Here is a 23,977-nt window from a genome sequence, read left to right as displayed (position 1 = left end):
CAGCCAATTATGTTTTATTTTGAAGTGTGGTCATTCTTATAATCTGGCCTGGAAACCGGAGAATACTCCCTTGTTTGTGAGAGGGGATTTTTTAAAAATGTATTTGTTCATTCAAGAGCTGCAAAGGCCAGAATCTGTTACCCATCTGTATTAGCCCTCGGGGAGATGATCGCGAGCCACTTTCTTGAACTACAGTAGTCCATGTGATGTAGGTCCACCCACAGTGCTGTTAGGGCAGGATTTCCAGAATTGTGACTCAGCGATAGTCAAGGAATGGCGACATCATCCCAGGTTAGGATGATTAGTGTCACAAGTAGACTTACATTAACATTGCAATGAGGTTACTGTGAAAATCTTCTAGTCGCCACACTCCGACGCCTGTTCGGGTACACTGAAGGAGAATTTAGCACGGCCAGTGCACCTAACCAGCACATCTTTCAGACTGGAGGAGGAAACCAGAGCACCCGGAGAAAACCCACGCCGACACGGGAGAAACGTGCAGACTCTGCACAGACAGTGACAGTGACCCTAACTGTGAATCGAACCTGGGCCCCTGGCATTGTGAGGCAGCAGTGCTAACCATTGTACCACCGTGCCGCCCCATGACTTGGAGGGGAGTTGCAGATGGTGGGATCCCATGCACCAGCTGCCCTCATCTTTCTAGGAAGTAGAGATCGCAGTTTTGGGAGATGCTAATAAAGGAGTCTTGGCAAGTTGCCACAGTGCATCCTGTAGATAATACGGAAGGCTGCCACTGTGTAACGGTGCTGGAGGGGGTTGATCTCTAAGATCTCGGGCAAGGTGTCAATCAAGCCCAAATCCAACCGAGTGGGCAGAAGGGGACCTCAGTTCAATGTCTCATCTGAAAGATGGCACATTCGATGGTGCGGTCCCTCAATACTGCGCTGGGAGTGCCAGCCTAGATTATGGGCTGAAGTCTGTCAAGTATGACTTGAAGCTCAAAGCTTCTGGCACAGAGAGTGCTACCCACTGAGCTACGTCCAACACTTGATAAGCTGCTGCATTAATGCGACAGTACAAGCATGTGGTGCTGTGAGGCACTGTGCGGAGTCTGCACATTCTCCCCGTGTCTGCCTGGGTTTCCTCTGGGTGCTCCGGTTTCTACCCACACTCCAAAGATGTGCAGGTTAGGTGGATTGGCCATGCTAAATTGCCACTTAGTGGCCAAAGATGTGTAAATTAGATGGATTAGTCATGGGAAATGTGTGTGGGGTTACAGGAATAGGGCGGGGAAGAGTCTGGATATGATGCTGTGTGAGAGACGCCAGCATCTCCACATCCTGTGTGAGAGAATCAGTGCAGACTTGATGGGCCAAATGGCCTCTTCTGCACTGTAGGGATTCTATGATTCTATCTGCAGCATTTTGGGGCTTAAACACACAACGGTCTGACTTTAGAGGTAAAAGTGCTTGCGCGATGTGACAAGGGAGCTTGCTAGATGATGAATGTCAGTAGATGGGACATAGTGGATAGGCATGGTGGGGCTTCTGTTAAGCAATTTGAACTCTATTACACGAGCAGCAATAAGAATGATTCACTGATTCGGTTTAAGATAGCCTGAATAGTCTTTGAGCTTTGTGGAATGAGGTTACTGATGAGTGTGGGACAGGGATTCCTTTCCTAACAGCACTGTGAATGTATCTAATAAATGGACAGCAGCAGTTCCCAAAGGCCAACTCACCACCACCTTCTCAAAGGCAATTTGGAATGGGCAATAAATACCAACACCAACAATCCCATGAATGGTTAAGAAAAATGAAGGCAGAACAAGTAGGAAACCAACACAAATCAACATTGCAAATTTCCGTCAGGGTTCATAATCTTTGACGGTGCGCACTCTGTAATATTCTTGTTGAAAATTGAAGAACAAATGGGGTTATTATTCAAAGCAGAACTGTTTCGTGTAGTTCAGAAATTTGATTGGAGAGCAATGACTTGTGAGCGTGACAGAGAGTCAATATAGATGCAGAGCCATTGATTATTTTTGGCTTGCAGTGCTGTTGATGAGACAAGTAGTTCAGCAACGTGTCAAAATGTGAGATCCTTACATAAAGTAGCAATTCGTGCTGTCAGTCAGTTACCTTACCCTTCGAAGATTAATCACTGAGTCCCTGCGAAGTGTTTCAACATGAACTTCCTGGCTTGCCACCATCCTCCACACAGATGATCCCTTGTCCCAGCAAGTGTCGATGGTAGACATTAACCTCAATGATGTTTTTTTAAATTCATTCATGGGATGTGGGTGTCGCTGGCTGGACCAGCATTTATTGCCCATCCCTGAGGGCATTTAAGAGTCAACCACATTGCTGTGGCTCTGGAGTAACATGTAGGCCAGACCAGGTAAGGACAGCAGATTTCCTTCCCTGAAGGACATTAGTGAACCAGATGGGTTTTTACGACAATTGACAATGGTTATCATTAGACCTTTATTTTCAGATTTTTATTGAATTCAAATTTCACAATCTGCCATGGTGGGATCTGAACCCGGGTCTACTGTGTGAACTCCAAATATAGACATATCAAATTCCTTCCTCCACTATTATACTTGCTTGAAGCAAAAACAGTTGTGTACTAACTTCACTGACACCAATTTCTGAGGTACAGTATACACTTCCATCACAGAGGGCCAGTAATAACAGACTATGTATTCACCATATAAAGAACAAAGAAAATTACCACACAGGAACAGGCCCTTCGGCCCTCCAAGCCTGCACCGACCATGCTGCCCGTCTGAACTAAAACACCCTACCCTTCTGGGGACCGTATCCCTCTATTCCCATCCTGTAATGGGATGTATTTATGTAGACTCCCCTTAAAAGTCACTATCGTCTCTGCTTCCACTACCTCCCTCAGCAGTGAATTCCAGGCACCCACCACGCTCTGTGTAAAAAACTTGCCTCGTACATCTCCTTTAAACCTTGCTCCTCGCACCTTAAATCTATTCCCTCTCGTAATTGACTCTTCCACTCTGTCCATGCCCCTCATAATCTTGTAGACTTCTATCAGGTTTGCCCCTCAATCTCCGTCGTTCCAGTGAGAACAAACCATGTTTCTCCAACCGTTCCTCATAGCTAATGCCATCCATACCAGGCAACATCCTGGTAAATCTTTTCTGTACCCTCTCCAAAGCCTCCACATTCTTCTGGTAGTGTGGCGACCAGAATTGAACACTATATTCCAAGTGCGGCCTAACTAAGGTTCTATAAAGCTGCAACATGTCTTGCCAATTTTTAAACTCAATTCCTCGGCCAATGAAGGCAAGCATGCCGTATGCCTTCTTGACTACCTTCTCCACCTGCATTGCCACTTTCAGTGACCTGTTTACCTGTACACCCAGATCCCTCTGCCTATCAATATTCTTATATATTCAGAGATTGATTTGCATTGAAGAAAATGGTTTCATTTTTGTGTCATTATTTAGCTATGTAATGGACATGTTACCTCAAATTTACAGTATATGAACAGGCCATTCAGCCCATCAGCTACACACAGGTGCTTATGCTCCACATGAGAGCCTCCTGCCATCTTAGTTCATCTCACCCTAGAATCAATTTCTGGAATGATTTGGTGAAATCTCTAATTTTAACATTATATTCACGGGAGGTGAGCAGTGCTGGTGGGACCAGCGTTTATTGCCCATCCTTAATTGCCCTCGAGAAGTTCAAGACGGGCTGTCTTCTTGAATCGCTTCAGTCCATGTGGTGTAGGTACACCCACAGTGCTGTTAGGGAAGGAGCTCCAGAATTTTGACCTGAAGAAAGGGCGATATATTTCCACCCTGCAAGAATGTGTAGATGTGTCACCTTTGCTTAATTCCTTCAGAAGGGGAGGAATTCAATGAACAACTTGTTAAGGAATCTTGTCTCACCCTCATAACTTTTATTTTATGTCTCTTGCTTTGTTACGGCCTGACATTTGTGACGCAACATGGTTCAGCACCAGTCAGTGATGAGGAGGAGAGTGCCACGCTGTTTGAGCATGTCTCCAAGACATCGGATGACCCTTTCGACACTTCCTCTGGGTCTGTTCAGCTTCTCTCAATCAAGCCACTGACGGCCCATCCCGGTTACCCCGGCTCGGAAAGGAGTCCGGAGGCAGTGGTGGTCAATGGAGAGGTAAGCAAGATGTCTTGTTTACTTTTGAAGAAAGGTGCATGATGGGATTTCCCACCACTAAAGATGTCTTTGAATATCCTCTCTCATATAAGGAAACTGAGGAACATCGTTCAGTCTGGTAGAATATAGAAACGGGTGAACTCTTAGAATTCAAATTAATCTGGTTGAAAGTCTTTACAGAAAACTGCACGCCAATGGGAAGAGGGAGCATTCTATCCATTAGACCATGGATACAGGAGGTGTTTGAAAAGGAGATCAATAGTTACTTGTGGAGGTCATCAGAGATATGGGAAAAGGACAGGGAATCAAAATACAGAGACAGAGCTATCACAGCTAACATAATTGGGCAGGAGGCCTCGGTTTACTATTTCAGTCAAAAGATAGCATCACCAACAGTACAACATTCCCTCAGTATTGCAGTGGGTGTGTCAGCTTATGCGATCGGGTTTGTGGGGTTAAACCTCAATACATGGTCTACTGCTTCAGAGGTGAAAATGCTACCCACTGAGCCACGACTGATATTTAATAAGGTGCTACACCGATGCACAAACAACAGGATGGGGTTTGAACCCACAGTCTCTTGACTCAGATCGAGTGTGCTACCCACTGAGTCATAGCTGACACAGTAAGAAGTCTCACAACATCAGGTTAAAGTCCAACAGGTTTATTTGGCAGCCCTAGCTTTTGGAGTCTCAGGCTCCTTCATCAGGTGAGTGAGGACTTGTGTCCTCACCTGATGAAGGAGCCTGAGACTCCGAAAGCTAGGGCTGCCAAATAAACCTGTTGGACTTTAACCTGGTGTTGTGAGACTTCTTACTGTGCTTACCCCAGTCCAACGCCGGTATCTCCACATCACAGCTGACACCCAGGGGCCGGAATCTTTTTACCGTTCACGCCGGCGGGATTTTCCCACCCTGCTGCAGTGAACAGAGATTTGTCTGGCCGACAAATTCTCCGACCTCGCCACAGCGAGAGTGTGGCATGAAGGGCAGATAAGATCGTGCCCATTGAATGTGAAAGAGGAGAGACATGATAGGGAGATGGCCATGGACAGTGAGATAGAGAGACAGAGGCACAGAGGGAAGAAATCAAGAGAGAGACAAGGATTAACTAATCAATTGACAGGATGGGATGGGCTGTCTGATTTACAATCTGCCTGATTTTATTTCCATTGATCACTGCAAAGTGAAATTAGGCAGGCGGGTGAGGTTGGAATGACCCTGATGAATAGCTTTTGGAGCACGGTCAGTGTTATGTTGGCAAATGTAAGAAATTTGTTCATCACCAGAGAAACCCCACGAGCAGCAGCTAGATCAATATTTGTTCAGCAATATCACCTGAAGGACGCTCCGAGCATCTACTGCAGTGTTTTGGGAATTTCTATAGCATCGATGAGACTTCCATAAAAGATATATGTGATTCTTAAAAAAATATTTCAATCGAAGCCCCAGGAAATACCTTTGTATCACTTAAGAATCTGCGAATTCTGAGGTGAGTACCTCACACCCCCCCTCCCCTCCCCCCTCTCCCCTCCCCCCTCTCCCGTTCCCCCTCTCCCGTTCCCCCTCTCCCCTCCCCTCCCCCTCTCCCCTCCCCTCCCCCTCTCCCCTCCCCCTCTCCCCTCCCCCCCTCTCCCCTCCCCCCTTCCCCCAGAGGGCACAAGGGGTGAACAGCAAGGCGGGGGGGGGGGGGGGGGGATTCCAGCACAGGGGGTGTTCAGGGAGGAGGGGTGTGGGGGATAGTCCGGCACAGGGGGTGATTGGCAGACCGGGGAGACTGGCAAAGAGAGGGTGTGCAGGATCGGCAGTGGAGGGAGTCATACCAGGGGACACATTGGAAGGTTCCCGATGCAGGTGACCTGTGTTGCCACTGTGATGATGAGGGATGGGTGTTTTATGTGGACACGGGGCGATCGGAGCACCTGCGCAATGGCACCCCTCGCACTCTGAAGCCGGCTTCACTGGCGAGCTTAGGCTCCGCCTCCCCCAACTTGTGAGAATCGCACTCCTGTCCAAGAAAGTGACAGAGGGCAGAATGATTGCGGGAATGATAGCGGGAGGGACACGGATATTGCAAAGATCCATTGACCTCGGGTGGGATTTTCTGGTCTTGGGGCGAGCGTGGCTGGAAGATCTCGCCCAGAGTGTCATAAGATTGCATTTTCAAACTCACCCAAAAAACACGTCTGAATCTCACCCGTTTTCCTGCCCGTTCAGCACTTATAATTTTTCTTGTAAGATCGCAGATTATGACAAATGTTTGGCTAACTGACTTGTCATTTCCTGCTTGCTGTCTTTCTTCTTTCTGGAAAAGAGGAGTTACAATTGCTGTTTTCCAACCTGATGGCACTTCTCCAGAATCTTAACAAACTTTGGAAAATCTAAACCAATGCATCTATTATCTCAGCAGCCACTTCTTTTAACATGTTCTGATGAAGAACATCAGGACCCAGGGCTCTGACAAAGGGTCATCTAGACTCGAAACGTTGGCTCTATTCTCTCTCCACAGGTGCTGTCAGACCTGCTGAGATTTTCCAGCATTTTCTGTTTTTGTTTCAGATTCCAGCATCCGCAGTCATTTGCTTTTGTCAGGACCCAGGGATTCATCGGCTTTTAGTTTGAATAATTTTCTACACACTCTTTCCCTGGTGATTGCAATTGTTTTCAGTTCCTCCCTTCCTTTCACTTCTTGATTCGCTGTTATATCTGGGATGCTGTTTTTATCCTCTGCAGTGAAGGCAGACACAAAATATCTGTTCAATTTATCCACCACCTCCTTACTTTGCATTATTTATTCCCCATTCTCACTCTCTGGCGGACTAACGCTCACTTTACTTTCTCTTTTCCTAAAGTTTATTTATTAGTGTCACAAGTCAGGCTTACATTAACACTGCAATGAAGTTCCTGTGAAATTCCCCTAGTCGCCACACTCCAGCGCCTGTTCGGGTCAATGCACCTAACCAGCACATCTCTTTCAGACTGTGCGAGGAAACCGGAGCACCCGGAGGAAACCCACGCAGACACGGGGAGAATGTGCAAACTCCACATAGACAGTGACCCAAGCCGGGAATCGAACCTAGGTCCCTGGCGCTGTGAGGCAGCAGTGCTAAACACTGTGCCACCGTGCCGCCCGTGTCCTTTCTCAATATCTGTAGAATACAAAGAAAAAGTAATGCATCCGATTTCCATTAATGGATCGCAAAGTGTTTACCGAAGTATTATTTTAACTGTGCGCTCACTTGAGTGATAGAGCCATTCCGGCATGCATGAGTCACGATTGCTTCAAGGTTAGTTACAAAGCGAGCTGGTTCTCTTTTGTTGTCCTCATGTGTTGCCAAGACATCATTGGAGTAATGAGTCACTGGCTCTTTGGCTGCTGTGCAAGGCTATTTTGGACAGTCAGTTAAATATTGAGCAGAAATTATAACTTTCTCTGTCTCTGGCATTCTTCGGCCCTACCCGGACAGAGCAGTTGCTAATTGTGGCAGCAGGTTATGGAGTCACCATCTCTCTGCCAGCTCAAATTGGGAGATCCCTGTGAACCAGATGGCGTTTTGTTATTTGACATCAATGCTCTCAATTACAATTTGACATCAGGAGTTCTAATTTGGAATGATTTTGATATCAAATTTGATAGTGCGTTCAAAGCTATCCCCGTTCACTCAAAGCTATCCCCATGTGTCAAAGCTACCTTTGTGTGCTCAAAATTTATTTATTAGTGTCACAAATGGGCTTACATTGACACTGCAATGAAGTTACTGGCTGTCCTGTCTGGAGACAATACACATCTCTTTAACCTGTGTTTAATGCTCCCTCCACTCACATTGTCTGTATCTTTAAGACCTGGTTGGCTGTAGAGATTCGCATTCTAATCAGTATTCTGTAACTTGATTTTGTGTCTCTGTATGCCCTGTTTGAGAGCAGATTTCCACTCCATCTGACGAAGGAGCAGCGCTCTGAAAACTAATGGCATTTGCTACCAAATAAACCTGTTGGACTTTAACCTGGTGTTGTTAAAACTGTATTTACCCCAGTCCAACGCCGGCATCGCCACATCATGACTACCATCGACACTGCAAAGGGGAAAGACAGGACTGGGAGTGGAAGAGAAGGTGTTGGAATTTAACATTGGATGTTGGTATTAAATATATCTCTGTTGTCCTTTTGACTCTTCAGGGATCTTTTTCAATAGTGGTGGTAATGAAAAACAGTCAATATCAAATCGATTGCTCCTTTGCGAGGGAGGATAGAACAGTAAAATTTATTTATTAGTCACAAGTAGGCTTACATTCACACTGTAATGAAGTTACTGTGAAATTCCCCTGGTTGCCACACTCGGGCGCCTGTTCGGGTACACTGAGGGAGAATTTAGCATAGCCAATGCACTTAACCAGCACGTCTTTCGGACTTTGGGACGAAACTGGAGCACCCGGAGGAAACCCACGCAGACGTGGAGAGAACGTACAAACTCCACATAGACAGTGACCCAAGTCGGGAATCGAACCCAGGTCCCTGGCACTGTGAGGCAGCAGTGCTAACCACTGTGCCACCGTGCCGTGCTGCGGAACAGTGGGCGGTCTGCCTGTTTCTCACCTTCTCTGTGCTGAAATGGCCACTTCACTGTCATGGTTCTGGATTGAGAAAGAAAGAAAAATCTTTTGCTTCCACCTCAAAGAGGGGAGAGAGGGCCTCAGCCTCATCCGACAATCAGCATCTGCCACAGTGCAGCACTCCCTCAGCACGGCACTGGGAGTATCAGCCTGGGTCATATACTTTAAAGTGGGGTTTTAACCATAGACTTCGAGTAAGAACTGCTGCAGTTGAGTTACCGCTCATTGGAAAGATGGCACCCCCAGTTGTGCACCAACCACTCAGGGCTGCACCCGAAGCGGGCTTGTCTTGATATTCGCAGGTGTGGAAACTGCCTGCCAACATGGAACCATGGGCGGGATTTTACGGCTTCGCTCGTCTCAAAACTGTAAAATCCCACCCAAGGTCCACGGACCTTCACATGCTCTGCCCCTCGCCCGCTCCGATTCCCATGATAAAATTCTGGCCAGTGACTGCGTTTCAATAACTCCCTTTATTGGAACTTCACAACATCCTGAGAATGAAGAAAGAACTTCCATTCCTGCACAGGGCCTCGGAACATCCCAAAATTCCTTTTAGCTAATGAAGTACTTTTGAAGTGTGGTCACTGTTGTAGGAAACACGGCAGCCAGTTTGTGCAGAGCAAGGCCCCACAAACAGCAGTGGGATGAGGGTCAGATAATTTGTTTCATGGTGATGTTGATTGAGGGATAGATATTGACCGAGGCACCTGGGAGAATTTCCCCCTGCTTTCTCTTCAAGATGGCAGCTTGGGATTTTTAAAAAATTCATTCGTGGGACACAGGCGCACTGGCTGCCCAGCATTTATTGCTGATCTCTAGTTGCCCTTGAGAAGGTGATGGTAAGCTGCCTTCTTGAATCGCTGCAGTCCATTATCTGTGGGTTGACCCACAATGCTGTTAGGAAGGGAATTCCAGGATTTTGACCCAGCGAGTGCTAAGGAATGGTAATATATTTTCAAGTCAGGATGGTGAGTGGCTTGGAGGGGAACTTGCAGGTGGTGGTGTTCCCATGTATCTGCTGCCCTTGTCTTTCAAGATGGAAGTGGTTGTGGGTTTGGAAGGTGCTGTCTAAGGATCTTTGGTGAATTGCTACAGTGCATCTTGTAGATAGTACACACTGCTGCTACTGAGCGTCAGTGGAGGGATTGAATCTTTGTAGATGTGATGCCAATTAAACGGGCTGCTTTTTCTAGATGGTGTCAAGCTTTCTGAGTGTTGTTGGAGCTGCACCCATCCAGGCAAGTGGGGAGTATTCCATCACACTCCTCACTTGTGCCTTGCAGATGGTGGATAGGTTTGGGGAGTCAGGAGGTGAGTTACTCTCTGCAGTGTTCCTAGCCTCTGGCCTGCCCTTATAGCCACTGTGTTTATGTGGTGAGCCCAGTTGAGCTTCTGCTCAATGTTAACCGCAAGGATGTTGACAGTAGTGATGGTAACACCATTGAATGTCAAGGGCGGTAGTTAGAGCGTCTCTTATTGTTGATGGTCATTGCCTGGCATTTGTGTGGCACGAATGTTACCTGCCACTTGTCAGCCCAAGCCTGGATATTGTCCAGATCTTGCTGCATTTGAACATGGACTGCTTCAGCATCTGAGGAGTAGTGAATGGTGCTGAACATTGTGCAATCATTGGCGAACATCCCCACTTCTGACCTTATGCATGAGGGAAGGTCATTGATGAAGCAGCTGAAGATTGTTGGGCCGAGGACACTATCCTGAGGGACTCCTGCAGAGATGACTGGTCCTCCACAAGCACAATCATCTTCCTATGTATCAAGCATGACTCCAAGTGGAGAGTTTGCCCCCTAATACCCATTGATTCCAATTTCGCTAGGGCTCTTTGATCTCACACTCGTCGAATGCGGCCTTGATACCAAGGGATGTCACTCTCACCTCACCTCTGGAATTCAGCTTTATTTTCCATGTTTGAACCAAGGCTGTAACAAGGTCAGGAGCTGAGTGACCCTGGCGAAACCCAAACTGGGCATCACTGAGCAGGTTATTGCTGAGCAGGTGCTGCTTGATAGCACTGTTGATGACCCCTTCCATCACTTTACTGATGATCGAGAGTAGACTGATTGGGCGGTAATTGGTCGGGTTGGATTTTCCTGCTTTCTGTGTACAGGACATACCTGGGCAATTTTCCACATTGTTGGGTAGATGCCAGTGTTGTAACTACACTGGAAGAGCTTGGCTAGGGGAGCGGCAAGTTCTGGATCACAAGTCTTCAGTACTATTGCCGGAATGTTACCAGGGCCCATTGCCTTTGCAGTATCCAGTGCCACCAACCATTTCTTGATATCACGTGGAGTGAATCGAAGTGGGTGGAGACTGGCATCTGAGATGCTGGGGACCACTGGGGGAGGCCGAGATGGATCATCCACTCGGCACTTCTGGCTGAAGATTGCTGTGAATACTTCAGTCTTATCTTTTGCACTGTGCTGGGCTCCTCCATCATTGATATTTGTGGAGTCTCCTCCAGTGAGTTGCTTAATTGTCCACCACTATTCTCGACTGGATGTGGAAGGTGGTGGACATTGAAATCCCCCACCCAGAGTACATTTTGCGCCCTTGCCACACTCAGTGCTTCCTCCAAGTGTTGTTCAACATGGAGGAATACTGATTCTTTAGCCAAAGGAGAACGGTACGTGGTAACAGTAAGATGTTCCCATGACCATGTTTAACTGAAGCCATGAGACTTCATGGGGTCCGGAGTCAATGTTAAGGACTCCCAGGGCAACTCCCTTCTGATTGAATACTACCGTGCCACCGCCTCTGCAGGGTCCGTCCTGCCGGTGGGACAGGGATGGTCGTGGTGGGGTCTGGGGTGTTATCTGTAAGGTATGATTCTGTGAGAATAACTATGTCAGGCTGTTGCTTGACTGGTCGGGCGAAACAGCTCTCCCAATTTTGTCACTAGCCCCCAGATGTTAGTAAGGAGGACTTTGCAGGGTCAACAGGGCTGTTTGTTTTGCCGTTGTCTTTTCCGGTGCCTAGGTCAATGCCAGGTGATAGGCTGGAGGCTTCCTCGTTGAATATGTTTAAATCACGGGTAGATAGTTTTCTGATCGATAAGGGAATTAGGGGATATGGGGAGCAGGCGGGTAAGTGGAACTGATTCGCTTCAGATCAGCCATGATTTTGTTGAATGGCGGGGCAGGCTCGAAGGGCCAGATGGCCTACTCCTGCTCCTATTTCTTATGTTCTTATGATACGTCTGGTTTCATTTCTTTGTTGAGACTTTGTAGCGATTGATACAACTGAGTGGCTTGCTAAGCCATTTCAGAGGGCAGTTAAGAGTCAACCACATTGCTGTGGCTCTGGAGTCACATGTAGACCAGACCATGTAAGGACGGCAGATTTCCTTCCCCAAAGGACATTAGTGACATTAGTTTGTATCTACCAGAGAGGGCAGCACATTCTAGGTTTGATGTCACATTGAAAGGGCGACACCTTTTACACAGCAGCACCCCTCCCAACGTTAGCCTAAATTTTGCTCTCGACATGGGACTCGAACCTCCAACCCCTGTGGCTCAAGTCAGTCGCACCGTTACTGCTGCGCCGCAGCTGCTGTGTATGAGACGTGCTGAAGATGCACGTTCTCACTGACAGTGTAAGCATAAACAGCCATGTGTCCCGGCAGTAAATTTGCAGGATTTCTCACTGGTGTGAATATTATCCAGCAATCACCTCACACGCAGGAAGAATATAGCGCAGCACTGCTGATGTGTGTGACTGCTGCATACGGCAAAATGCTTGATAGATTTTACAACATTCAGACAACGGCCTGCGTAAGATCAACATTGATTTGAATTATTGCTGGCAACCTTCTACCCGCACTTCAGACGGAGCAGACCCTAAGTGAAGGAAAAGAAATGCATTCAATAGTGCGCGCAATGTCTTCTGTGGAATTTTTCATCTGAGCTTTTTTAAGAAATGTGGAAAATATCCTTGGATTCATTATTTATTAAGTGGGTTGGGGGCGGGCAGAATGGGTGTGTAAGTTGAAGCACCAGTTCAGTGTGTGATTAAACTAGGCATGTTCCAGATGAAGCTTAAATCATCAGCTTTCTCTTTCTTTGAAAAATAAGAAGCAGAATCTTACTCGGGCAGCTGCTTTTGTTTATGTCTTCGCTGGGTGCTGGCAGAATACTGATTTTGTTCGGGGGATCTTCGTGCGCTTGTCATTGGAGTAACCTGTGTACTACCGGTTGCCAGATGTTCTTCAGCTTTTTAGCATTGTTCTTGCTAAAACCGAAACAGGTTTTAGTTACACCCTGTGAGCAGTGGAGCAGTTTTCTAATTAAGCCATCGTAAATCTTTCCACAAGACATATAGCGCGCAAACTGACCCCTCTGTGATAGCTAATCAAATCCAGTGCAGTTAACGGTCTGCATTCTGGTCCATGTATCATCTGTCGCTGGCTATTCTACCGTGGGACTGCTCCAAGGTAGTCTGGTGCCTATAGCATGATTACAGCGTCTTAACTACTTACCTAGTCTTTTCCTTCAAGGTCAATACTTAAAAACACACTGGGCGGGATTTTATGGCCTCACTTGAGTGAGACCGGAAATTCCTGCCTAAGGCCAACAGGCATTTCCGTTGTCCGCCCCTCGCCCGCTTCGCTTCCGTGACGGGCGGTGCGGTATAATTCCAGCGACTGTGTGAATCCAAGTCATGTAAAATGCAGAGATTTGATTTGGTTTGATTGATTATTGTCACATGTATTGGAATACAATGAAAAGTATTGTTTCTTTGTGTTATACAGACAAAGCATTCCGTTCGTAGAGTACATAGGGGAGAAGGAAAGGATAGGATGCAGAATATAGTGTTACAGTCACAGCTAGGGTGTAGAGAAAGGTCAGCTTAATATATAGTCCATTCAAAAGTCTGATGGCAGCAGGGAAGAAGCTGTTCTTGAGATGGTTGGTACGTGTTCTCAGATTTTTGTTTCCTTTTCCCGACAGAAGAAGGTGGAAGAGAGAATGTCCGGGATGCATGAGATCCATCAATTCCATGTAAATTTCAAGCTCCAAGGGGAAAGAAGTCCAATTTTTATGCTTTGTATTTCTAACAATGCATGACACACAAGTTGCAACAGTTGCGGATTGGGTATAGAAGTGGTTATGTTATGGGCTAGTCTGGAGTAATACAGCTAGTCTCAGCAATGGTGACCATGAAACTACCAGATTGTTGTATTGTCCTTTAGGGAAGGAAATCTGTTGTCCGTAACAGAGGTTGTCTCCATGTGATTCTAGACCCACAGCAATGTGGTTAACTCAACTGCCCCTGAAATGGCCCAGCAAGCCACTCAGCTGTATCAAAAGTTCAATGATGGACTGCAGTAGTTCAAGAAGGCGGCTCACTACCACCTTCTCGAGGGAAACTAGAGATGGATAATAAATGCCAAACTTGCCAGTGAAGTTCACGTCCCATGAACATTTTTTTTTAGTCTGTTGCCTTGTTTTGTGGCATAAACATTCACACATTGCAGTACCAGCTTTGGCTCTGTTGGCAGCTCTCCTCTCTGGGGTTCAAGGCCTCCACTTCAGACAAAGTCGTTATCTGAGTCGTGACACTCCCAGGACTGTCCTGTGGCAGTGTTGCAGTGTTGGAGGTGCAGTACTTAAGAGCCCTGCCTGACTGTTCTGATGATGGAGATGAATTTGGAAGATTTTGTAGTGGTTGTTTGGAAGAAGATAGACGGATTGATCCCAGTGCTCTGGCCAGCATTTATCATTGCCCAGGACCACCTAGAGTGAAGGCCTTTTGTTGATTTGTTGCTTGTGGATCCTTGTTTGAGGAAATGATTGTGTTTGCCTACATAATCATGATGACAACAATAACTTACATTTATATAACACCTTTAATGTGTTAGAACATCCCAAGACACTACAAAGGAGCATTGTAAATTATAATTGGATATCAAACCATATGGTCGGAATTTTACCGCCCTGCCCGCCACGGGAATCGGAGTAGGCGAGGGGCAGAGCAGGGGAAGGTCTGTTGACCTCGGGCGGGATTTTACGGTTTTGAGATAAGCGAGGCCGTATAATCCTGCCCTACAAGTCAAAATTAGACCGACGATCAGAAGCTTGGTCAAAGAGATAGGTTTTAAGCAGCGTCTCAAATGAAGAATGTGAGGTAACAAGGTGGAGGGTATGGGGCAGGAATTCCAAAGCTTAGGGCTTGGACAGGTGAAGGAACAGCTACTAATGGAACGATTAAAATGTGGGATGCTTCGGGAGGCAAGATTGGAGGAATGCAGATATCTCACAGGATTGTGAGGCTGGAGGAGATTGCAGAGATAAGCAAGGGTGGGGCCATGGGAGAGAATTGAAAACAAGGGTGAGAATTTTTAAATCGAAATATTGACAGAAGCCAATGTAGGCCAGCGAGGCATGGGTTAACTCCTCCTCCCTCTCTATCGACCCACCTGATAAGCAGGTTGAGGGAGGCTGAGGGGGAAAAGTCAGTGTTTTTACACATTCTAATCTGGCTGGTTACAATTTTAACTTGCAAGTTGCCAAGACACCTGCTTCACTCAGTGAGGTAGCATCATCCTGGATCATGTGGCTTGAACCCGCGACTTTCCGATTGAACTCACTGAGCCACAGATCAGAAATAAACCTGCTCTGATTTGTTCTCCATGTCCATGATGAACAATCTTAGCAACATTCAACTCTTGGAAGACTTAACATGAATGTTGGTCAGTACTGAGGTTTGGTTTCTAGTCTATAGCCTCCTGCTATAACATGTTGCTATGTATGTAGGAAGGCTAAACACTGCAGGAATTTCACCATGTGCTCAGTAGTTAGAATTTTTCATGCACCCCTCAACTGGAATATAATTTGCTCTGTAAGAACTTTTGGGGCAGCTGAGAACTCAATAAACAATGAGACCAACATTCTACCACCTTAACCAATGAGATTTAAGAACAAAGAACAATGAACAAAGAAAAGTGCAGCATAGGAACAGGCCCTTCAGCCCTCCAAGCCCGTGCTGATCATGATGCCCTAACTAAACAAAAAAAACTCTTTTGCCCTTACTCAGATCGTATCCCTCTATTCTGTCCCTATTCATGTACCCATCCAGATGCTTCTTAAATGTTGCTAATGTGTCTGCTTCCACCACCTCCTCTGGCAAGCGCGTTCCAGGCACCCACCACTCTCTGCATCAAAAACTTACCCCTCACATCTCCTTTAAACTTTTCCTCCTCTCACCTTGAACGTGTGCCCCCTTGTAATTGACACTTCCACCCTGGGAAAAAGCCTCTGACTATCCACCCTGTCTATGCCTCTCATAATTTTGTAGACCTCTATCAGGTCTCCCCTCAGTCTGTGACTGGATTAAGATAGAAACAGGAGAGTGAGGGAGAAAACAAAATCCGTGAATTAGAGTCAAATCACGTTTGAGGAAATAAAAGAGAGAGAAAAGATTGGGTTGAGAGAGAGAAAAACGATAGCAAAAAAATGTAAGTTTTTTAAACTTAATTTTTAAAAATTCTCTAACAACAATTTACTATCTATATGAATGAGACTTTCCAGTTTAAATTATTACCTTTCTGGGCTGAGAGATTGATTGACATTACATTGAGAATAATCATATCAGTAAAATGGGACTTAAGGTAACTGTGAAGCTTAACATCCTACGGTGAGTCGAATGGACGATTAATGTATAAGTTCAGCATACAGCAGAGAGGCTGAGGGCAGGAGGTTGGTTGTTTGAGGCAAACAGCAGAACAGTGTATCTCAGTCAATGAGTTTTGCATTTCACGCTGCATCTCTTAATCTCTGAAACTGATGGTCAATTTACTCATTATTAATGCCATACATCACTAATACATTGTTATTTCCTCAGTATGATTTGGTCCTGTATTTATTAGTGTCACAAGTAGGCTTACATTAACACAGCAATGAAGTTACTGTGAAAATCCCCCAGTCGCCACACTCCGGCGCCTGTTCAGGTGCACTGAGGGAGAATTTAACATGGCCAATGCACCTAACTAGCGTGTCTTTCAGAATTGTGGGAGGAAATCGGAGCACCTAGAGGAAACCCACATGGACATGGGGGCCGGAATTTTACCTGCTCTGGAATCGGGGCGGGCAAGGCTCGCAGAACGGAATTCTCCATTGGCCTTGGGTGGGATTTTACGAGCCTCGCCCGAACGAGGTCGTAAAATCCCGGCTGGGGAGAACATGCAGACTCCACACAGATGGTGACCCAAGCTGGGAATCGAACCCGGGTCCCTGGCGCTGTGAGGCAGCAGTGCTAGCCACTGTGCCGCCGTGTAGGCTTTATACCCCACACTCACACACTCACACTGCACACACACACACACAAAAACACACAAACACACACAAACACACACAGAGATTGCATTTTACTGCAGTCAATAAGCACAGGGAACATGCAGAAAACTTGATGGCTTCAATTAAACACACACATGTCCCTCCCTCTCTCATTCTTTCTCTCTCCAACAGGTAAACAAGGCCCTTAAACAAAAATCCGATATTGAGCACTATCGAAATAAATTGCGCCTGAAAGCGAAGAGGAAAGGCTATTACGACTTCCCTGAAGTGGAAAATAACCAGCCAATGATGGAGAAACAGAGGAAAATGTATGAGAAGGGACAGATGGAAATCAATCGTGTTTTGGAAATGGAAACCCAGGTGTCCTCCACGTTCACTGAGTCGCGAAACAGGTAAGACCAATGCGACACTTGATAAACATTCGGGAGGCTGGGGAATCCCATTGAGACGGCCAATCATCTGAACCCATTAACCCTTTTAAGTCCGAAAGAGTGGTGAAAGCAGATTCAAGAATAACCTTCAAAAGGCACCTGGATAAAACGTGAGGGGAGAATGATTCACTGTTATGGGGAAGGAGAAAGGGAGTGACTCATTAAGTTGCTTTATCAAAAGGTCAGCACAGGCACAGTAGGCCTTCTGTGCGCTGTATCATTCTGTGATTCTTACATATGTTTGACACACTGATAGGAAATTCCTCTGTTCAATTTTAAAGATGTCAATCTCTTTATAGGTAACCCCATCAGCAAAAGCATTACACATGAGAAAGGAAGAATCTGCATTTTTATCACAACTTTCATGTTCTTAGGATATCCAAAATTGCTTTTCAGCCAATAAAGTATTCCAGACATATAAGTGCTGTTGTAATGTAGGAAACATGGCGGCACAGTAGCACAGTGGGGGGCGGCACGGTAGCACAGTGGTTAGCACTGCTGCTTCACAGCTCCAGGGTCCCGGGTTCGATTCCCGGCTCGGGTCACTGTCTGTGTGGAGTTTGCACATTCTCCTCGTGTCTGCGTGGGTTTCCTCCGGGTGCTCCGGTTTCCTCCCACAGTCCAAAGATGTGTGGGTTAGGTTGATTGGCCAGGTTAAAAAAAAAATTGCCCCTTGGAGTCCTGTGATGCGTAGATTAGTGGGTAAATATGTGGGGGTGGGGCCTGGGTGGGATTGTGGTCGGTGCAGACTCGATGGGCCGAATGGCCTCTTTCTGCACTGTAGGGTTTCTATGATTTCTATGATTTCTAATTTGCACACAGCAAGCTCTCACAGACAACAATGTGATAACCACCAGATAATCTCTTTTTGCACTGTCGTTTGAGGGGTGAATATTGGCCAGGGTCACTGGAGAGAACTCCCCTGTTCCTCTTCAAATAGTACTGTGCGATCTTTTATATCAAGCAAAACAGGCTTGAGTTAACATTTCATAACATTTCATTATTCTGCACAGGTCACTGGATTGGAACTTGAACTTCTCAACTTCTCAAGATGGGTGGCACGGTGGCACAGTGGTTAGCACTGCTGCCTCACAGCTTCAGCGACCCGGGTTCAGTTCCGCCCTTGGGTAACTGTCTGTGTGGAGTTTGGACATTCTCCCCGTGTCTGCATGGGTTTCCTCCTACAGTCCCAAGATGTGGAGGTTAGATAGATTAGCCATGGAAAATGTTTGGAGTTATGGGGATAAGGCAGGGAGCAGGGCCTGGGTCAGATACTCTGACAGCAAGTCATTGCAGATTTGATGGGCCAAATGGCCTATTCTGCACTATACGGATTCTATGGGCCCGATTTTAGCATTTTGATTCCAAGTGCTGAATCTGGGAGTGTTTCAGATCCGACTTATAAACCTGTTCTCCAGCGCCCCCGTACGCACTCTGCCTGAAAAAATAGCAGCGATTCTGAATCGCACTGCAGAAGCCTGTGGGTGGGGCTTACCACGCCCAAAACACTGCAGCTCCAAGCATGCGCAGTACAAAAATCGAAAAACACTCTCCTGCCACATCGCTCCTGGGTCGCATAAAGCAGCCTGGGAGAGATAGCCCCCACAGTCATTGCCTCACCCCCACAACATAACTGCTGCGCTTCTCTACCCACCCCTCCCCTACTACCCAGACCGATAATGACCCCCTGCCTCACTTCCCTCCACCGATCGCACGCAGAGGGGCAGTGGACCCCCCACTCTCCCCCCACCAGAGATCCATCTGACTGGCCTCCCTCCTCCTCCCCCCCCCCCCCCCCCCCCCCCCAAGATCCATCTCGACATCCTTGATTGGATGATGAAGGCCTCCCTCTGGCTATTAATTGGCTGTCCCAGGAAAAGCTCAGTGAGTGACTGTTCCTCTCAGGTTTCTAACCCCCACCATGGGGTTCAGAGCCTGCAGGGGAAACCTGCCGGGTTTTTCTCTATTCACCCTATCAAATGATTTGGTCATGCTAAACACCTCAGCTTAGTTAAACCACCCCATCATCTTCCTGTCACCCAACTAAAGAGTTTAAAGTAACTTCAGTTATTCCAATCTCCCAAAAGGTAGGGAGGCAATGGTTTTATCACTAGATTATGAACCCAAAAACTCAGCTAATGTCTGGGGACCCGGGTTCGAGTCACACCACGGCAGATGGTGAAATTTGAATTTGATAAAAATCTGGAATTAAAAGTCCAGTGATGACCATGAAACCATTGTCAATTGTCGGAAAAAACCCATCTGGTTCACTAATGTCCTTTAGAGAAGGAAATCTGCCGTCCTTACCTGGCCTGGCCTGGCCGACATGTGACTCCAGAGCCCCAGCAATATGGCTGACTGTCAACTGCCCTCAGGGCAACTTGGGATGGGCAAAAAATGCTGGCCAGCCAGTGACACCCATGTCCCACAAATGAATGAAAAAACACACTCAAAGATAATGCAGAGCAAGGAGTGGGTTACAACAGCTTCAACTATGTGGGGCCAATTCTCTGACTAGCATGTCCCTTGAACTTACTTTCATGTGGAAATGACTTACTGCATAGGGTGACACAGTGGCACAGTGGTTAGCACTGCTGCCCCACAGAGCCTGGGACCTGGGTTAAATTCCAGCCTTGGGTCACTGTCTGGGCAGAGTCTGCACGTTCTCCCCGTGTCTGCGTGGATTTCCTCCGGATGCTCCGGTTTCCTCCCACAGTCCAAAAGTGTGCGGGTTAGGTTGATTGGCCAAGGTAAATTGCCCTTTAGTATCAGGGGATTAGCAGGGTTAATACGTGGGGTTATGGGGATAGGGCCTGGGTGAGATTGTCCTTGGTGTAGCTCGTTGAGCTGAATGGCCTCCTTCTGCACTGTAAAGATTCTATGATTTCACCCAACTTTCTAAATTCAGAAACAAATTGCCAAGCGATTCCATCCTTGCAGATGCCAATGATCCTCCACCCAATGTTTGCTACGATTCTAATAATTCTGCTTTGAACATATCTTGACTCCATGTAGGCAATCCCAGGTGAAGAGTGCTGTTTATAGGAGCAGACAATCTTTGAACAGCCCGGGTCCAGGAGGAACAGAGATGGATCTTCTTGTCAGGAGGGAGAGGTCACGTCGGGGCATTCGCAACAGTGGATATGATGTAAGTACGATACCGACTTTTGTTTTTAATGGCTGCTCCATAATCTCTGCTCTTTCACAGTGAAGCTGGGCATATTGCAATTTGTTGATAGATAAAAATTAGTGTCTATAATCAAGCCAGACCTCAGTTAATCAGAGATACTCAGTGGATTTACAGAAGAACAAAGGGCCCCTTATTTTTTTGCTGTTTCCCTTTGCATACCGTGTTTGTAAAGAGCAGTATTGGTACCTCTTTCTGTCTCCCTTGCAACCACGGTGGCTCCTCAGCCATCATATGTAGCTTAACTTGGGAACTGGAGGAGGACATTCAACCCCTCAAACCTATTCTGCCATTCAGTTAGTTCAGGGTTGATCTTTATCTTAACACCTTGCACCTGCCTTGCTTCCTTACCCCTTGATACCCTTATCTAACACAAATTAATCAAACTAACAGCTATAAAGAAAGGTAGACAATCTGGGTAAGGGTATTGAGGGATGTGTGTAAAAGCAGTTTCAATGGAGTTACAGTACAAATCACCATGATATAACTGATTGTTAGAAAAGGATTGAGGAGTGAGGCTGCTTCTGTTTGTCAGAATGCCATCAATGCAATTCTCCAACAGGTTTTCATCAGGATTAGGAAGCAAAAGGATTAACGTTCCTATTGTCCAGGGAACATAGGAATTAGGAGCGGTAGTAGGCAATTTTACCCTTTGAGCCCGCTCCGCCATTTAACATGATCATGGCTAATCTTATCCTGGTCTCAACTCCACTCTCCTGCCTGCTCCTTTTATCCCGCTTTCATCAGAAACATATCTACTTCTTTCTTGAATCAGATGATTAATTCTGCCTCCGCTGAACTCTGGGGCAGTGAGATCCACAGATTCACAGCCCTCTGAGAGAAGTCGTTTGTTCTCAATTCAGTTTTGAACTTAACTCTTCTTGCTCTATATCTATGACCTCTTGTTCTAGACTGCCCCACAAGGGGAAATTCTTCTGTCATACAGGCACATTGTGGATGACAATAGTGTTACAAATAGGGGACAGAAGCCAAGTGAGCTCCTTTATTTTTCTCACCGCATGTCTGTCAACATTTTTGAAATGGATTGTGGCATGTTTAACCAAGCCATCTGTTTATGAAGTCAATTTTAAAATGGCTAATTTTAAACCCTCCTTAGGGTTAAATCAGAATTATTATTTATTCGTACATTCAAACCCAGGGAATGGTAATCATAGAATAGAATAGAATAGAATCCCTATAGTGCAGAAGGAGGCCATTAGGCCCATCGAGCCTGTACTGACAACAATCTCACCCAGGTCCTATCCCCATGACCCAACGTATTCACCCGGTTAATCTCCCTGACACTAAGCACAACTACATATATACACACAAACACAGAAGAAAGGAATAGGAAAGAAAATAGTTTTGCAACTCAGAATAACTTGGAACAAAATGCAGGAATATTAATTCACATGAATGTCGGAATCTGGAATGTCAGAATCCGGTGAGGACAACACATAAGACTTAAAGTTCAGGCGGGTACAGCGAGCAGAAATTAACTAGCTCAAATTTGGTGATGATGCAACAAGATGACAAAGACTTGGTCCACTCTACAGCTGATGGCAAGAATGCTCCAGAGAACAAAGCTTCAAGGAGGCTCTTAGACTTGAGGCAGGCTTTGCTGATAGCCTGCTTTGGTGTGTTCAGGCTGGATATTAACAGTATACTGTCTGTGGGAGTCCAGGAATGTAACATTAAAACTTTCAAAGGCTAGAGGAGCTTAGGCCATGTGTTATTGCTCATTGATTAGTCAGTTTCAGGTTCGCAACAATTTGCTGTGTGTCTGGTCAAAATCCATTTTCACCTTAGAAGATAGATGGTGGCTATTAGTGCCTCTGCAGGTATAACAAGTTTCAATGGCTCTCTCTTTGTGATAAGCCATGGCTGGGGAGACAGACCATCTGATGTTCCTGTGTTTCATTGATTGTAATTGGTCCACACAATGATAGATATGAGATTCCACAAGAATAAGGGTTGAGTTTTGTCCTGTAACTCCTGTTGGACATTTCCAGAACTAAGCCAATGTACAAATCATGTTTTTGGTCCAGAAAAGTCAATTTTTTAAAATATGAAGAAATTAAGGTTTGATTTAAACAGTTTACAATTTCTTGATACTCACATCCCGTGAACAGATAAAGATAATTTCATGCTAACAGGTAACTTGCAACAAAGGAAGAAATACTTTGGCTTACAGAGCATCTTTCAAGACCTCAGGACATCCCAAAGCAATCCACAGCTAATGAAATACTTGTGAAACAAAATTGTTGCTGTAAATTAGGGTAAAGCAGCCAGTTTGCACACAGCAATCTCCCACTAGCAGCAACAGATTATTGAACAGGCAATCTGTCTTTGGAGCTATAGGCTCTGGGATGACTATTGATCGAGTCACTTGCTCTTCATCAATGGTGCTAAAATATCCTTTCAGTTCACCTGAGGGGGTAGAGACAGTTTAATATTTAATCTGAACAATGGCACTTTCCCTCAAGACCATATTGGGATTCTCAGGCTGGATAAAGTATGTGAGTCTCTGGACTTGAAGCCACTCACTTTAATCAATGGATATAGGAAAATAGGGAGGGAAAATGGAACTGAGGTGGAATGTCATGTTCGTGATGGATGGCTGAACATTGAGGGGCTATATTGTCTACTCCAGTTGTTGTGAACCATGGCCTCCTGACTTGGAGGCAGGAGTGTGCTACCTGTTGAGGAAGCTTGTTACTTCACAGCACCAAACATAGCACAGCCCCGCAGGAACCCATCTTAAGGAGGACTATGCATGTAGCTAAATACCTCAGTGTGTGCAACATACATAGGACTGGATTTGTGGGGTCAACGAGGGTCTCAGCCACCTATCGGAGAACCAGCTGGGAACTTTTGTCTGTTCCATGGGAAGGCCTGATGGAATCCCGTGCCCTTCAGGCACTTAAGTGGCCACCAATGGACCTCCCCTTTGAGTGATGTCCCTGGCGGTGGAAGTCCAACCCACTGAGACTGCCGGCTAATCAGAGATTGGCAACCACCCATCAACACCAGTGCCAAAGGGAGTGGCAGCAGCTTTTTAAAAAATTCATTTGTGGGACATGGGCGTTGCTGGCTGGCCAGCATTTATTGTCCATCCTTTGTTGCCCTTGAGAAAGTGGTGGTGAGTTGCCTTCTTGAATTGCTGCAGTACTTTTGCTGAGGGTTGACCCACAATGCTGTTAGGGAGGGAATTCCAGGATTTTAACCCAGTGACTGCGAAGGAACAGCGATATATTTCCAAGTCAGGACGGTGAGTGACTTGAAGGGGAACTTGCAGG

The 23,977-nt window shown here is 46.2% G+C and overlaps 1 protein-coding gene across 1 annotated transcript in view; it reads left to right on the top strand.

Moving 5' to 3' along the window:
* Positions 1-23,977, top strand: part of kiaa1549la (KIAA1549-like a) — a 199,264-nt gene that overhangs the window by 134,519 nt on the left and 40,768 nt on the right. The window contains exons 14-16 of the mRNA XM_078221393.1: positions 3,958-4,136; positions 17,232-17,452; positions 20,507-20,639. Of these exons, the coding sequence (XP_078077519.1) occupies positions 3,958-4,136; positions 17,232-17,452; positions 20,507-20,639 (533 nt within the window). The remainder of the gene's footprint in view (positions 1-3,957; positions 4,137-17,231; positions 17,453-20,506; positions 20,640-23,977) is intronic.

Source organism: Mustelus asterias, chromosome 9, assembly GCF_964213995.1.
Source record: "Mustelus asterias chromosome 9, sMusAst1.hap1.1, whole genome shotgun sequence".
Lineage (NCBI taxonomy): Eukaryota > Metazoa > Chordata > Chondrichthyes > Carcharhiniformes > Triakidae > Mustelus > Mustelus asterias.
The sequence above is the reverse complement of the archived record's forward strand: the minus strand, read 5'-3'. Positions and strand labels throughout refer to the sequence as shown.